This window comes from Gambusia affinis, linkage group LG13 (genome assembly GCF_019740435.1).
Source record: "Gambusia affinis linkage group LG13, SWU_Gaff_1.0, whole genome shotgun sequence".
Taxonomy (NCBI): domain Eukaryota; kingdom Metazoa; phylum Chordata; class Actinopteri; order Cyprinodontiformes; family Poeciliidae; genus Gambusia; species Gambusia affinis.
In genome coordinates, this window is record NC_057880.1 from 17,118,880 (window position 1) to 17,134,788 (window position 15,909).

General features: G+C 38.1%; 1 protein-coding gene across 1 annotated transcript in view; it reads right to left on the reverse strand.

The window, feature by feature from the left end:
- slc35f3b (solute carrier family 35 member F3b) overlaps positions 1-15,703 on the reverse strand; it is a 51,415-nt gene extending 35,712 nt beyond the window's left edge. Inside the window, exons 1-2 of the mRNA XM_044136720.1 lie at positions 15,481-15,703; positions 14,483-14,697 (exon numbers count right to left, since the gene is read on the reverse strand). Coding sequence (XP_043992655.1) covers positions 14,483-14,697; positions 15,481-15,578 — 313 coding nt within the window. The 5' untranslated portion in view covers positions 15,579-15,703. The remainder of the gene's footprint in view (positions 1-14,482; positions 14,698-15,480) is intronic.
- Positions 15,704-15,909: the final 206 nt, after the last annotated feature.

Consider the following 15,909-nt stretch of genomic DNA (forward strand, 5'->3'; position numbering starts at 1 on the left):
TTTACAACCACAGATGAACTTCAAAACAGTGTGGTATGTATGCTAGGTCAGTGGTCCCCAACCTTTTTATTACAGCGGACCGGCCCAAGCCTTCGTAAACTTCCTGCGGACCGGGGGGGGGGGGACTGCGTGCGTTGTGAGGATCGAAAGGGGTGGCGCGTTGTGAGCTGGCGCAAGACTCAACCCTCGGCATCCGGTGTACGATTTTCAAAATAAAAGCTCCTCCAGACTCAATACATAGAACGGACATATTTAATTATTTCTTGCGCGGCCCGGTACCAATTGGTCCACGGACCGGTACCGGTCCGCGGCCCGGTGGTTGGGGACCACTGTGCTAGGTTATCATTTATGTATGAAGGTGAACGTCAACATTCATTTTGGTTCCTAAAATTACTTATTTATTAAAAAAAACTGCTGAAAGGTCAGTTGTCATTATTTGTGTTTCTTCCTTTGAGATGTCTTTGAAGTTATGCCAATAAATCAGGATCCACAGACTCCTAATGCATTAGAGCAGTTTTTGAGGTGTTCAGATTGGAATGCAGGAACAGCCAACTCCCTTTAGACTCTGATAAAAACAGTGTTTGATCAGCAAAACGTAGCTTTCCCATCCATAGCAGCAGCAGCAGCAGCAGGTGTTTGAAAACCTTTCAAAAGAGAAAAGCGGATGCACTGCACTGTCAGTGGTCTAAAACTCATACCCTTTCTTTCGTCCATCAATTCTGCATTCACAGAGCAGAGCATGTAGGCAAATAAAGAGCAGTCACTTTCGGACAAAAATAGAACTTGATGCTCTCATGTTCCCATAGCTGTAAATGTGCATCTTTGTGCTCCTGTTGTGGGGTTTGAGGGAGAGCTGTTTCTTTATCAGCTGGAGATGGAATTAGAAAAGATGAGGCAATTTATCATCCCGCTGAGGAAGGTTTTTATTATGATGAAGTGCTCTCATTATGTGCGGTGTAAGCAACAAGGATGACTTACTTGTGTTCAGTTCTCAGCAGTATTTACACCAATGATAGTGGGAGAGGCGCTTTAAAACCAAACGGTTTATGAAGGGTATGTTCTACAATTTCCTTTCGATTAGGCTATTTGACTATTTTTAAAAACTAAAAAAAGGATTCTTTCTTTTCTACACACAGTTAATTAAACTATATTTAGATACCAAAATACCAGTCCGTTGTAATCTATAAAAATTATTCAACAAGGTCTCATTTGGACCTTGTTTATTCTATCAATTCATCGTACACTATCAAAATTATGCTTATAGCAAGGTTTGAACATCGTACAGTAAGTCCCAGCACAAATGGAAGCCTGTGTACTGGCTTGATTTGAATAAGCACTATGACTAAGTAGTTGCTCTGTACATGTAGATGGGAGAGGATTGCAAACCAGTCAGTTCCCTGAGGGGGGAGAAGAGGTTCAAGCCTTCCTGACTCCTTCTGCACTCCCCCATCAATTGTCGGTTCTCATTCACATCCACAGCACTCTTAATTGCCTGATTCCTGACCCCACGTTGAATACTTGGTACACTAGGGCTTAGGGGTTATAATAGTGAAGTATAGTGACATCCATGGGGAAAACTCACTCCCTCGGCTATGCCAGCTCTTGCTTACAGTCTACAGCCCCAGCAGAGACCCAAATTTACAACTCATATCAGACAGTACAAGAGTGTTTCCCACATAAAATGTTCTGGGTCATGTCTAACAACCATGCACCCCTGAAATTTGAAGTCACACAAAATCATCTAAAGATCCTTCTCTAAATTCAGATTCAGAGAGTTGCACTTTAAATTCACCAGGTGACCTCTGAGGTGAACAGAGAACCCATATTCTTATCAAGAATACACTGTTTTATAAAAGGTACAGATTAATTTTCTTGATTTGTTGAGAAAAGTTGCATAACAACTTTAATGTCACATCAATTAGTAGAGGAAAAATGATAGAGTTTTCAATTCATTGTACAAATAAATGTGAAAATGAGGCCTGTACATTTACATGTGACCAGCTTCGCTCAGTCGCTACTTTGTAGAACCACATTTCTCTGCTGTTATACCTTCTAGTTTTCTGGTGTTTGTTTTGCCCATTTTTTACACCACAGACTAATTTATTTTGCCATTTTTCTTTACAAAACAGAAGATCAGTCAGATTGGACTGGACTGCAAACACATTTCAAGTTTAAATTCCTACATTCATAATTTCATTTCAGTTTGGAATTTCTTTGGACCATTTCAAATCATGAACATGCTTCAATTTAAACTATTCCACTGTAGTATTGTATTTATGCCCTACTCTGCCATAGTCTTTAGTGTGAGTGAGTGTGTAATTCTGAAAAGATTTTCTTTCAGGATTGTATTTAGCTTCATCAATCTTCCCGTCCACTCTGAGACATTTCCATGACCATGTCAAACAAAATTAAATTGGGCCCAGCAGTTACTTGTTTTAATAAATTTTGTCAAAAAAAGTAATTTGATATGGTGACTATTACATTTTGAAATGTACAAACTGGCAAGAAAACAAATATCACAGAATGAGACACGTTTAATGGCTTATATTTAATGGTCCCATCACCTAGAGCAGGGGTGGGTACTCCTGGTCCTCGAGGGCCGGTCTCCTGCAACTTTTAGATGTATCTCTACTTCAACACACCTGAGTCAAATAATGAGGTCATTAGCAGGACTCTGTAGAACCTGACTGCACTGAGGAGGTGATTCAGCTATTGGAATCAAGTCAGTGTGTTGGACCAGGGAGGCTTTAACTCTTTTCTTGAAGATTATCATTTATTCAGAGAACAATAGCTATTTAACTGTAAGAAGTTGACTATAAACATTTTGTTGCAAAGACAGCAACATTTCCAGTGGATGCAGAAAGTAGAAAACAAACATTTCAATGTTGCATACAGATCTTAAAGAGAAATCAAAATGTGCCAGAACTGTTATTTGTCAGAATCTGAGGGTCTTTCTGTTTTGATTGCTACTTGGTTTTGTATTGGGATCATTTTGAGTTGCTGTTATTTTTCAGTTTGTCAGTATGATTCCTAACTGTATTCACTTTTGATTTTTAGTTCCTTGTTGTGCTCTGTTCTTGGTGTATGGGTTTAGATTTTATGTTAATGTTTATCTTTAGTTAAATGTGATTCCTTTCTGTCATGTTACATTGTGTCATGTTAAATTCTTTATTAAAGTGTCATTTTCCCTCAGTTTTTCCTTTCAAAAATAGAAAGATCTGTTCTGGTCTCTTAAAAAAAAGCAATGATCCATCAGATGCTACAGACATCAGATACTTAGTCAATATTTCTCCAATAGAAAACTGAGATGGATGTGAAAGAAGTAAGAGGTTTTATTAAGAACATGGCTAAGATTCAAGTGATTAATGGTCCTATCCTGCCAAAAAAAATAAAAAATAGTCATAGTTGGCTCACTGTGTGTATAAATACACACGCACCACAAACTGTGTGGGTCTTTCATCCAAAGTGTTTAGTAACACAAAGTGTAATCCACAATGTCAGCATCGACACCCAACGGCACAAATTAGGAAGATGATACCAGATGCAGAATGACAACATTAATATATTTTATTTTCTTTTATTGCTAATGTGAAACTTGGGCATGCTTTGTCTCTGAAAAGCCAAAACAAAATTGTTTGTTGAAAGAAAATTTGCCACCGGGGGAATATGACCTTTCCAATGTGAACTTTTGCCACTGGAAAAGTCTTTTAATTGAACCGTATTTAATTTTATAGTATTGTGTCATGCCTGCTGGTAATATGATGTTGAGCAAGGCAATAAAACTGTCAATGTCAGGGCATCATTGTTAGTTTCGCTAATGCTTTTGCAGTTTGCAGTTTGCAGTTTGCAGAGTAAATTGGTTGCAGAGTCAAATAAGTTATACCACTGCCAACTGTCTCCTGCAAACAAAGTTCTTTTTGGTTTTGCCAATTAAAGTAATACTGTTTTATATCATAGCAGAATAATACTTCAAACGTCAGTCATTTTAATTTCTCTCTTAGACTGCAACCCACTTCCTCCATTATTATTATTATTATTATTATTATTATTATTATTATTATTATTATTATTATTATTATTATTATTATTATTATTATTATTATTATTATTATTATTATTATTATTATTATTATTATTATTATTATTATTATTATTATTATTATTATTATTATTATTATTATTATTGTCACAGTTCTGGTTACAGATGCTCTCTGAGTGCCAGCTGGAGACATCCTCGAAAAGTTCACAACATGTTGTAAACTCTTCCTGACTCATGTTGTGACTCAGGCCTGTGCTCTGAGTCACGGATGAGTAACAAACACTTTCAGATTTCTATTTTTTATTGAAGGGCAGGGAAATGATTAATATATTGTACAGTGGGTGTGATACACCCATATAACACTTTCCCACAGCTGATTTCTTTAAGTGTTTGAGTCAGTGATATGATCTGCTGGTAACTTAACATTTATTTTTATCAGAGGTGGGCAGTAACTAGTTACATTTAGTGATTTCCATGTGTATGAGTAACTTTAAATAGACAAATAAAAGCATTTCTAGCATAGATTCAGCTAACTCAAGTAGAAATTTTACTTCTACTTGAATTTTATTACGTATCTTGAAATATCACTTCTCCTACTGGCTCCTACAATGCCTGGCTGATCTACAGTAAGTTACTTCACTGCATGACGTACCAACACATTTTAACCAAAAATATATCAGGCACAGACACACATAGCTGTGTGTCTACTACTGAGCCTACTGTGCAATTTGATGTTAAGTGAACATGCAGTAAATAGTTTATATTGCAATTGAAAGTAATTTTCATTGCTCTAAAGTCTTCATGCTTCTTGGTTCTGCAACAAGCTCCCTAAAATTCTCAGATGTGCTGACACTGTTGGCTCCTTTAAATCAGGACTGAAAATGTTTATTTACTGAATTTCAACATTTGTCACTTTTAAGCTATGGCATAATATGTTTGACATATTAACTCTGTTTCAGAGAACAAAGCTGTTGTTTTTTTTCAATTGTTTTCTACTTGTCTTTCTTTTGACGTTCTGTAAAGCACTTCAACTTGTTTTGTGTGTGAAGACTGTTAAGATAACCTTACCTTACCTTCCTTGTCACTTTTCTTTTACGAGAATATATTCAAGTTCAGAAGTGCATCAATCACATAAGGAAAGCTTACGTCCACGTTTCATAGTGTCACATGTTCTGATTCTCTCAGTGTTCTTCTATTAAAATACCCAAATAAGTACCTTAATTACTTCAGGAACCCCTCTTGACAGTTTGCTCTCCCTGTTGAGCCTGGCTGTTCAGTGGCCAGAGCAAGAAATGATGTGCTGTGTATGACCACAACTGACCCTTAATTAATTACACAGAGATAGGAGTCATCACTTCACAGATTCTAATTAACAACAGATAAAAGAAGTGAGGAAGAGAAAGGGATGACAGGAGGACAGGATTTTCCTCTGAGCAAAATTTCCATGAGAAGGAAGCACTAGTCCCAAGAACTGAGGATCAAAGCCATGATTTGGTTAGAGGTTTTGTCCTTAGGAATAATTCTGAAAAGTACGACCAGTAACAGTAGCTGACTGTATAAATAGCTACATTGAGCGTTGAAATAGATGCATTTGTTTCATGCATGCAGTATTTTTGAAATATAATTTTATAACCCATGCGAGGTGACATACAAGAAGACTTTAGTCTGACTTCTGAGATAAACTGCATTTTTTGTTTTAAGTTTGGTGGACTGTCAGCAGCTCTGCTAACTCCCTCCACACTACAGTAAACTCCACCACTTTGCATGGCACACAAAGCCAGATGAACAGCTGTGAGAGACAAGATTGGAGGTTTTCTTCCTCAGTGTGACAGATCTGATCTGCAGCTCCTCCAGCTCTATATGCACAAAAGAGACTTCTGAAGCAGGTGTGTGCTGATCTATGCATCCTCTTCAATTATAGATGCAATGTTACACAACAGAAGCTGCTCTCACTGTACTGGAGGGATAACAGCTCAAAATAAACTTCTGCAGACAAGCTTTGACAGTGGTGTTCTGACTGAACATAAAAATGTACAAGTAAAGTTAATTTATGTCGCATTTTTCACAGATAAATTCGCAAAATTGATTATCTTAAAATACATAATGTTTTCTGCAACTTTAAAGCAGCAAACAATAAAGTTATAGATCTAATTGTAGATATTATATAAAAACCCTTATGGATGCTTTTGAAACCTCTTTTCTCTCTTCCACTGAGTTGAACTACAAGGAAATGTCACCATCAGCAACCTTAAGCCTACAGAGCTAAGAACCATACAGAACAAAAAGGGCTACAGTAAGTCTGAAATGTATCCAGCTTCTCAATATAAGGCAGGTACTAAAAGATAAACAGATTTTAAGATTTGATTTTGAGCAGTTTAAGTAAGCCAAAACAGCTCTGCTGTAAACTGTTTATAGTCTAGTTGTTGCATTTCATACAAACTGAAGTTTTGGCTAAAAGAGGTATGACTATCAGCATAATTCTGTATAAAAAACATGCATACTGATCTCCCATTCAGCGTTTGACAGCAAGAGGTTCAGTTTATATATATATATATATATATATAAAAAAAAAAATTCCCTTCTCACCCACCGCGGGTGGTGATTCTTCTTCCTCTTAGCTCGGGTCCTCTACCAGAGGCCTGGGAGCTTGAGGGTTCTGCGCAGTATCTTGGCTGTGCCTAGGACTGCACATTTCTGGACTGAGATGTCTGATGTTGTTCCTGGGATCTGTTGTAGCCACTGTTCCAGTTTGGGGGTGACTGCCCCGAGGGTCCCGATGACCACAGGCACCACTGTATATATATATATATATATATATATATATATATATATATATATATATATATATATATATATATATATATATATATATATATATATATATATATATATATATATATATATATATTTCTCAAATTATAACAGCAAATTCAAATCAGCAGTTTGGATTGATTCTCAAGTGAAGAAAAAAAAAACAGATTTCAGAGGCCAGTTTCTAAAGAAGCCTGCTGGGATGTTGCTTAATTGCAGAAATTATGTAGCTAAATCATGTAGCGGGTTATAAATAGATCACGCTAACAGCTTTACTGTTGCCTTGCAGCAAGAAGGGGGTCTTTCTGCAAGAAGTTTGCACTTTCTCAACATGTATGCGTGGGAGTCGTTCAGTGCTCTGGGTTCCTCCTACAGCCCAAAGACATGACTGATGGTCTTGGCAATGCCCTGTGATGAATAATAAATGAATAATAAAACTTTAGCTGGTCAACTACAGTATATTATTAATCTAAAGAGCAAAGAGTCTTTGGAGAGAAAATTTTAAATTTGGTTGACACCACATCTGTGGCTGCTTGAAGGAGATTGGTCTAAATTGTGTTTTTCTCTAATGGCTCAAAAAATTACCAACAATAGATTTTAATAGCTCAGAAAAGCACTTTTTTGAGCTATTATGTATTCTTAAAAGATTTTAAGGACACATGAAGCATGTCCACCATGCAGAGGCTGAGCGTATCAAACATCCTAAAGAATAAAGAAGTCTGAACACAAATGCTTAGAGGGCATGAAGCAGATTTTACGTCACCAATTAGAGCTATGATTTCCTGTTTATGTCTGAGATCAGACTCTGAGGGAAATGGATGGTGAGAAATGTTATGTTGAACCTGATGGCTCCAAATTTGTTAGCCAAAAAGTATAAAACATTTCTCTCACATCTTGAAAATTCTGGTACAGTGGGAGTAGTAGGAGAAACTACATTATTAGATGTGCCAAACAACACCTTAGGGTTTTTTTTTTCTTGATAGCAAAACCTAAAAACAACCAAAAACAAACAGGAAGCTTTTTAGTCACAGATTGGTGGATACAATTTCATAGTACAACTCTAAAAATTACTTTCTTTTTAATAAAAATCTGCTGAAATGGCTCACAATCCAAGGAAAGTCTATATCTGCAGACTCTGTCTCCAACATTTTACTCCCTTTGGCAGAGACAGAATCGAAACTAAAGATTCTGCTCTTCCAGTTAGTCGGCATGACTTCACAGCTATTGATACATTAGTAACTACAAATAGAAAAGCCGGCATGTTTGGATGAACTCAACGTGGCAGCATGTTCTCATTAATACACATTTCAAAATGTCCTACAACCCACTTACATAAATATATAAATTATTAATAATACCCAGATGTTATAGAGCTAGTGGTATCAGATAGTTTTAGAATATTATATGTTATGCACAGCACCAGTAGCCTCTTAGAGATAACTGGACAGAGATACGACCACCTCGATCTGTTTTTGTCTTATCTCCTTATGGAGGACTGTAGATGAGCATGTGAGCATGCAGAATCCGAGAGCCAAAATGCCACGCACATGTGGTTCTGACCCTTGATAGATCTCTAATACATTCACTGAGAGCAGGAGTTTTCCTTTGACAGCAGCTACAGATGTGCACAGAGGAGAAAAACTTGTCAAAAACATAAAACGACTTACTAAGCACATTTTGCATGTAAATAATGAGAAAGTCACACAAAAGTCAGCCTTTTTCTTTTCATTTTGTGTCTCTGTTGCAGACCAAAAAAAAACTTTGCCATGGCAACGGCAAAGAAAAAAACAAAACAAAATGAGCATAAACTAACAGAAAAACTGCTCAGGGACGCCTTTACAGGAATAACAAAGGGCTCTAAGCATTGAATCTAAATTCGCTTTTTGTAGCCTAAAGTAAATTTGCCTCACTGCTCAATCACAAAACATGAAAACTGCTGTACAATGGATGTTTTCCTCAACTCAAATAGTTTTCTTTCACAGAAAGATTAGTAAACCCTCTGCATTTACCCAGCTACTGCGCTTTTCCTCTCAGCTCCGGCTGAGTTGAAAGGAGTCCTCCACCGTTGAGCCATATCTCCCCAAACCTGTAACTGGCAGCACTGAACATGTATGTGGGTACATGTTCACTCAAACCTGCCCTACTGTTGTGTCTCACCACGTCCAACCCCTCAGCTTAAAATAGAACTCAACCTCATTTCATGCCTCGCGAAGCTCTAAATTTGCTCCAGAGGGGAGTTACATTTGTGATGGATAGTGTGAGTAAATTAGGAAAATAAACCAAGTCTGTTTGTCTGACAAATGGTTCACTTCTCAGAAGACCATCACAAACCCAAAATAACAATTGCACTGACAAAGGCAGTGACCTGAGCTAAGAAAACATACTTTCTATCTGCTCAAACATCATCCTCTGTTTGCCCTCAAACTTAACTCATGCCTAGAAAGTCTTCCTGAGCAACTATACAGTCACTAATGCATTCAGAACAACACAAAAAAATGTAGGTCATTGTTTTTAGTTAATGTTCTGACAAATTGCCCCTGTTAATCGTTTCTCATGTTTTCTTAGGTTTCTTAATTTTCTTAATTTAATTAAGAAACAAAAAAATGTGGTGTTTTCTTTGGATGAAGAAAATGGTAATTACCCACTCTCATCCATTTTCTTTTCATGGTTTCAGCAAGTAAAAACATTTTTGGTAACTTTAACATTTCACCATTTTTTCCACTTGAAATTCTTATCTATCTGAGAAGATGACACTCTGATGGGTTTTATTATCCGTAATATCAGGGAGGTGTTATCGGATGACATCCTGCTCAAATTCAGCAGAAGTAATACTGAGCGGTGAGAGGGAACACATGAGGCAGAAAAGTCAGAATGCATCTGACTGTGATAGTTCTTCCGCTCTGTAATAAAACTGGAAAGTTCAAATTTTTTTCAGTGATGAGAAGTCCGTCAGCCACTTTTTTTGTTAAACCCTTAAATATTCAAGCTAAGCAAATTTACCATCTGCAAAGATGAAAAGACACAAAATAAGTAGTTATATATAGAGAATACATGAATACATGAAATGATGGGTGAGATACTAATTTATGGTGTACAACTCCAGGGAGATATTTACATACACGGCATGAATGAATAAATTTTAGGCTCATAATGATTGATTTTTTTTCCTTCGTCACCGGAATATTTAAATAACCAAGGACTTCAGTGAATTTTAGAAATAATAATTGAGCACACGTTAAATTTTTTCTTCTTTTTTTTTACAGACTATGCCTAGTGCACGTAGGGTCAAAATACACATAAAGGAAATTTTGGTTAGGATTTAGCACCTAGGTTATTTATGCATGAAGTCAGCTTATTCTCCCCTCGTTTTCAATGCTTCTCTCTCAGTACATCAGCTTTCTCCCACAATCACAATCGTTTGCTTAATTTGTCCTTTTTGCATTTCTTGTCCTGCATGAGTGTGTTTGTGCACAGTTGTTGATCTTATGTGACTCTGTGTTGCTCCATGATGGACTGATGACCTGCACAGCTCAACCTCGCCTCTTGCCAAATAACTGCCGGACATACAACCAGCACAACAATCACTCAAATAAGTGTGAATAGACAATAGGTATATAGAGGTTTAGCTAAATATTGCAGACAAGGTACTCGCTTTGTAGATATCAAAAATAGTTCAGTCATAATTCTACCTGCTAGACATCCCTTATTATCAGAAGTGTTGGTAGGTTTTCTGTCCTGGACAGAGACTTTTAGTACAGTTTAATAGTTTTCACAATGTCTCATTTTGGAATTAAGACAGAACATTCCAGAAGCTTGATGTTAGCTTCCTTTAATTTAAAATTCACTTTAGATGATGAATGCTGATATTTGTTTCAACTGTGTTTGTAAAAATGAGAGAAATCCTATTCACCTTCCTGGGAATTCTTGTTTTACAGAATCATTCATGCTGAATGCCCTATGGTCGCTTCCTAGAAAAAACATATCCATGATGAGTGAATACAAACTTCTGATTGGAATTACATTTGGTCATCTGTTCTCACTATCTTTTCTTTGTTAAGTCTTCATTTTCTCTTAATCTGAGACCGATCTCTCTATCTGTTTTTCAAAGTAAAGTAAAAAAAAAATTCTCTCAGGAAGATGGAGCAACACTTTCATCTTCCAAAAGGGAAATGGCTGCTACCATTTTGGCTGTACTGTTTGAAAGGAGAAAGCTCTCACATTAATCTTGCATTCAAACAGTAGACATAGTGGGTACATTATTGTGGCTATCATAGCCTTGTCCACAAAAGCCTAACTCAGCTTAAATACAGGGCAGTGGTACCAAGGGATAAAATGGACAAAGCAGCAGCATAAATGACTAATGTCTGCCACATCAAAAGCAAAACACTACTTCTATGCTGCTTTGAGTTTGCATGTACTGGATTCAGGGGGAACATGACTCACTGACTCAACGAAAAGCCAAGTTTTTTTCACACTTTGTTAACCTCAAATGTCTGTTACAGAATACAGCATGTCTCCGTGCGTGTGTGTGAACCCTGAAGCCTCCCTCTTAGGACACTGAGATGATCTATTAAGTCCATACAAAAGGCAAAGCCACCTCTCAGCTGCAGCCTGAGTCATGGCTGACCAGCAACTCCCGCTTTCACCCAGCTTACCGCTGTGCAAAAGAGCACAAGTGCCAATTTGGAAAGGTTGGTGCTAAATGAAACAAGCAGGATTCTGTTTGCGCTCTGCTGAAAAGCACTCTGCCTGCAGCCTCTTTTGAAATTGGCTGCCTTCAGCATCGAGTCCTCCACTCCTTAGCATTAAATGTTGCTTTTGTTGTTCCCAGCGAGTCCTGGTGGCAGGTAGTTTGATTGCTAGGGAGAACTGGTTTCTTTGACAATGAAATCTGTCTGAAGTGTGTGCAGATTCTGTCACCACACACCACAGCTTTGGGTACAGTAAATGTCTAAATAAGTTCATTTAGACAATGGCGCAAATTTGCTGGAAATAATTGTGCCTTGGAAATGGTATGACTGGAGTTCCACAACCATGTATAATTGTAAGTATTTCCAACATTTTTGGATGCGCTTTAAAATTTGCTATATTTAAAAAAAAACCTACATACAGTTTAGATTAACACTTCCTTCTCTCCCACTGGATCTACAATGTTTTTGGACATCCAGCAAAATAAAGAAAAAAGTGTCATGCCTCTCACTGCTTTTAATGGCAGCTCAAGTGCTCTCATGACTAGTTTTGACAATTATGTCTGAAAGCAAATCATGCAAAATCGGTCAGCCGAGTTGGTAAAATGAACACTCAAAAATAACAAGTTGCCTTAATGATTTTAAAACATTGCTCATAATGATATCTGTAAATTCTCAGCACATGAAGTTACTTGAGTCTTGTCCTTATTCTGCAATAATTCTTCTGCAATATTTCTTAGTTAGCATTTTGTCATTAACTGGTGCAAATGAATAGGCTAGATTTATGGTATGAAATAATTTATCTACTGCACATAATACATGAGATATGATCTTTCATTTACTTTAATTCCATGCTTCGAAGGCCCTTTAAGCTGTACCTGATGGACCTGATTTATATTTAACTTAACAGTTGGTGACACTGATGGTGTCCCTAAATCTATAACACATTAATATTTTTATCGCCTCAGTAGTATCTGTAAATCGCAGAAAAGAGAAAATCTTACTTTGCTGATGCAGAAATTCAGAAAGGCTTTGACGTAGGTTAGATAACTTTAAGTAAAGATGTTTAACTCTTAATCAGAAGTCTTCTTTTTATTAATTAGAATCAGTATGGTTTTTGAAATCTTATGTGGGAAAAACTTCTGGAAATGGTGTTTGATGCATGGTAAAGGTATTTGGCATTAATGGTTTCATTGTTGCGTTAAAAATAGTGAACAAAAATAGAAAAAAATCCTTTTGTCTTGGCTAAGTTTCATGTGACCTAACCCATCCATATTATGCTTCTGATTGGTTGCTCACGATCTATGGATGACTCCTACCCGAGAACCTGCCAGCTCCTGAGGGAGTTGGTTTTTAAGGTTAAACCTCAAAGAGGAAAAAATGAGAATGAGCTGGAGGTTTTGCCTACAGGAGTTCACAAGTTCTTCAGGAATTCTTTGAATACAACGTGAAGAACCACCAGAATATCTGACACATTAAACTGGAGCTAACAAGCTTCCATTTTGAGAGACAATTTGTATGAAACAAAAGCTTTTGTGCAGAGATGGGACCTGAAGACTGGAGTGTTCTAGAAGTTCATCAGAATTCTTCAAAAATATTTATTTTGGCAAAGATTTTTTTTTTCCTCTTTAGGAACTTTCAGAATTTACTTTATCTTTGCTCACATCTGCCCTTTCTAAAGTTGTATCTTGAACAAAGCAACTTTCAAATCTACTGCATTGCAAAGAAACTTGGTCAGGAGTTGTATTCTGCACTCTATGACTACAACAATTACAACCATCAGGATATATTACTAGAAAGGTGTCAAAAACAGAAAAAAACATGCACTTTTCATAAAATTTTAGAGCTCTTATTTTATTTTATTTTTTCACTTTCTTTCATTACACCACATTAAGCCAGTTCTACAAAATAAACACACTACTCAAATATGAACAGTTTCCGTCTAGCTCTGCAGGGCTCAGATGGTGTTATGTACAGTCATATAATTTCTGAAGATGCTGCATCTGTTAAATATTACATTCTCATAAAATTGCGCAGATTTGCCACCGGTTAACCGACAGCAGCAGAAGAATAGCAAACACAAGAAGGCTGATCATTGATTCTGCGTATTGTCATAAGAGAAGGACAGCAACAGTATGATGCCAGATGAACAAACCAAACAACATCTGCAGCTATTATGCATCAGATCCAATACTCCTCACACAAGCAACCTCTGTTTGCAATGTGGAAGAGGAGAATGAGGAATAAAAGCTATAAGATGCTTTGACAGCAAACTTTCTTCAAAGAATCCGCTAATTGGAGCAACATTCACACTGATCTAATCCAAGCTTGAGATCCACAGAAGCAAAGACAAGCTCCACTTTTCTGCAGCAACAGCAACAACAACAACAAAAGAAAACTACTTTGAGGATTTAGCAACTGAGAAACACAAAGCAAGTGTGCTTATCGGCAACACTGAATAAGATCATGCCTGGAATTAAAGCTTCTTCCGTATTGATTCAGAAGGAACGGTAAATTTATTCAGTGCTGAAGACATAATATTACGAACTATATTTGCTCTATAAACTAATTAGCAAAGAAGAAAGAGGTTTTGGAAATCGGAGGGCCCAAACTGAAGGCTGCATAGTTTCCACCATCTTTGGAAAGCACACAATGTGAAACTTGCAAAACCATGAATAATAGGGCACTACTCTGTTAAAATGGACTGAATTTACCCAATACTAAACATATTTGCTTGATTAATTTCAATACCAATAGTTATTCACTTTCAAAGTTTCTTTATATAAAGTATTCTGATTAAGTACACAATGAAAGCTGTCAACTCTGTATCTAATGAGACTTCTTTTAGTGTCTTATTCAGGAAGCTTGTTTTCTTATTAAAATTTCACATCGACTTGTCATCAAGAGATCAAATCGACAAAGAGATCCAAGTTTGGAGACTTACTCTTGTAGCTTGTACTCCAAGGCTGGTATCCATAGTAGCCTGTGATTCGCAATATCCGCTCCTCTATGGACGCGCTGTTGATGTCCTCCACTGAGCGCGATGATTTGAGGTCCTCCTTGATGGCCTCGTCCACTACCAGGTACTTGAGCTGTCTGAGCTGAGGGCTGATGTCCGAAAGCCTTCTGGGGCTCACGTCGGGCGACTTGCGCATCCCGCTGGGAAGAGAAAACAAAAGGGGGCTGACAATGTTATCAGACCGAGCGAGGCCGCTTGGTAAAGGGAAGGGGAGCATATAAAATTTGACCTGGAGAAATAAGAGGCTAAACCAGGGAGGTTGGTATTGCGTGTCCCACAGGCGTCGAGGGCCTCCGTAGCGCCTCCCTTGTACCGTAGAGAAGTCATGATCATCATCATCTCTCAGTGGTCCGCACAGCGGCAGACTGAATGACACTAAACCAAACTGACTGGTCCTGCAATTGTACACTACGCACAGGGCATCTCTTATTATAGGCTTATCTGAGTGTGTAGCTAATGAATCGATCATGAGTGATTTGCAGAGATGGAGAGGCAACTCCAGTGACACCTCAGGGCGTCCAGTGGGCACTGGACCACAAAACCTGCATGAGCTTATCCAGGGTTATGTTTGCATGCAGAGAAGATAAGTAGCCTATTTGATACCAAATAAGCACCAGTTGGAAAAAGAGGAAAAAGCAGCAACCCAACAATGAGGCTCGTGTTGATCTGTCAGCCCCTAAGCTGTTATAAAACCATCGTCATGTGGCGGTAAAATAGCATTTACCGACCCATTCTGGAAATCCATTCAAATGTAAATGCCACGTAAGTTTAGCTACTTATTTGCATTTGAACCATTCATCACGCATAAAGTGCAGCAGCTCAGCACATAAAGTCAACTTTCCATGCGCACAGGTGAAATCAAGAGCGCAACAGGTTCTCCCGCTTCCCTTAGAGTATTTCTTTTTTAAGTTAAGATGTCTTACATAGGCAAAAGAGTGGCAGGAGGTCCAAGGTAGCACATGTAGTCCCGGTGTGGCCGTCCGACCCGGTCCCACACAATGCCCTCTCTGTCGCCGAACATCCTCCGGAGGTGAGAGGGGGCGACGCACTGCAGCGCACGATTACAGATAATCTAAAACCTCATCCAGGCTGGCGGAAACATGCAAAAGCACCATCGTCCGTCTTCTGCTCATCTCCTCGAGCATATGCCTGGCCACTACAGCGCAGACTGTTTCAACTAACTGGATGCGCACCGCTCTGGATGCCTGCCGCTGCGCGCGCGCGCCTTGACGGCGGCACGGCAACAGCGTCATCTCCCGGATAGCCAGGATTATGATGGAAGACCGCTCTTCCACTATGAAGAGCGATCTGTTCCATCTTTGATCCAAACAAGGTTTACAGCTCTGACTTCG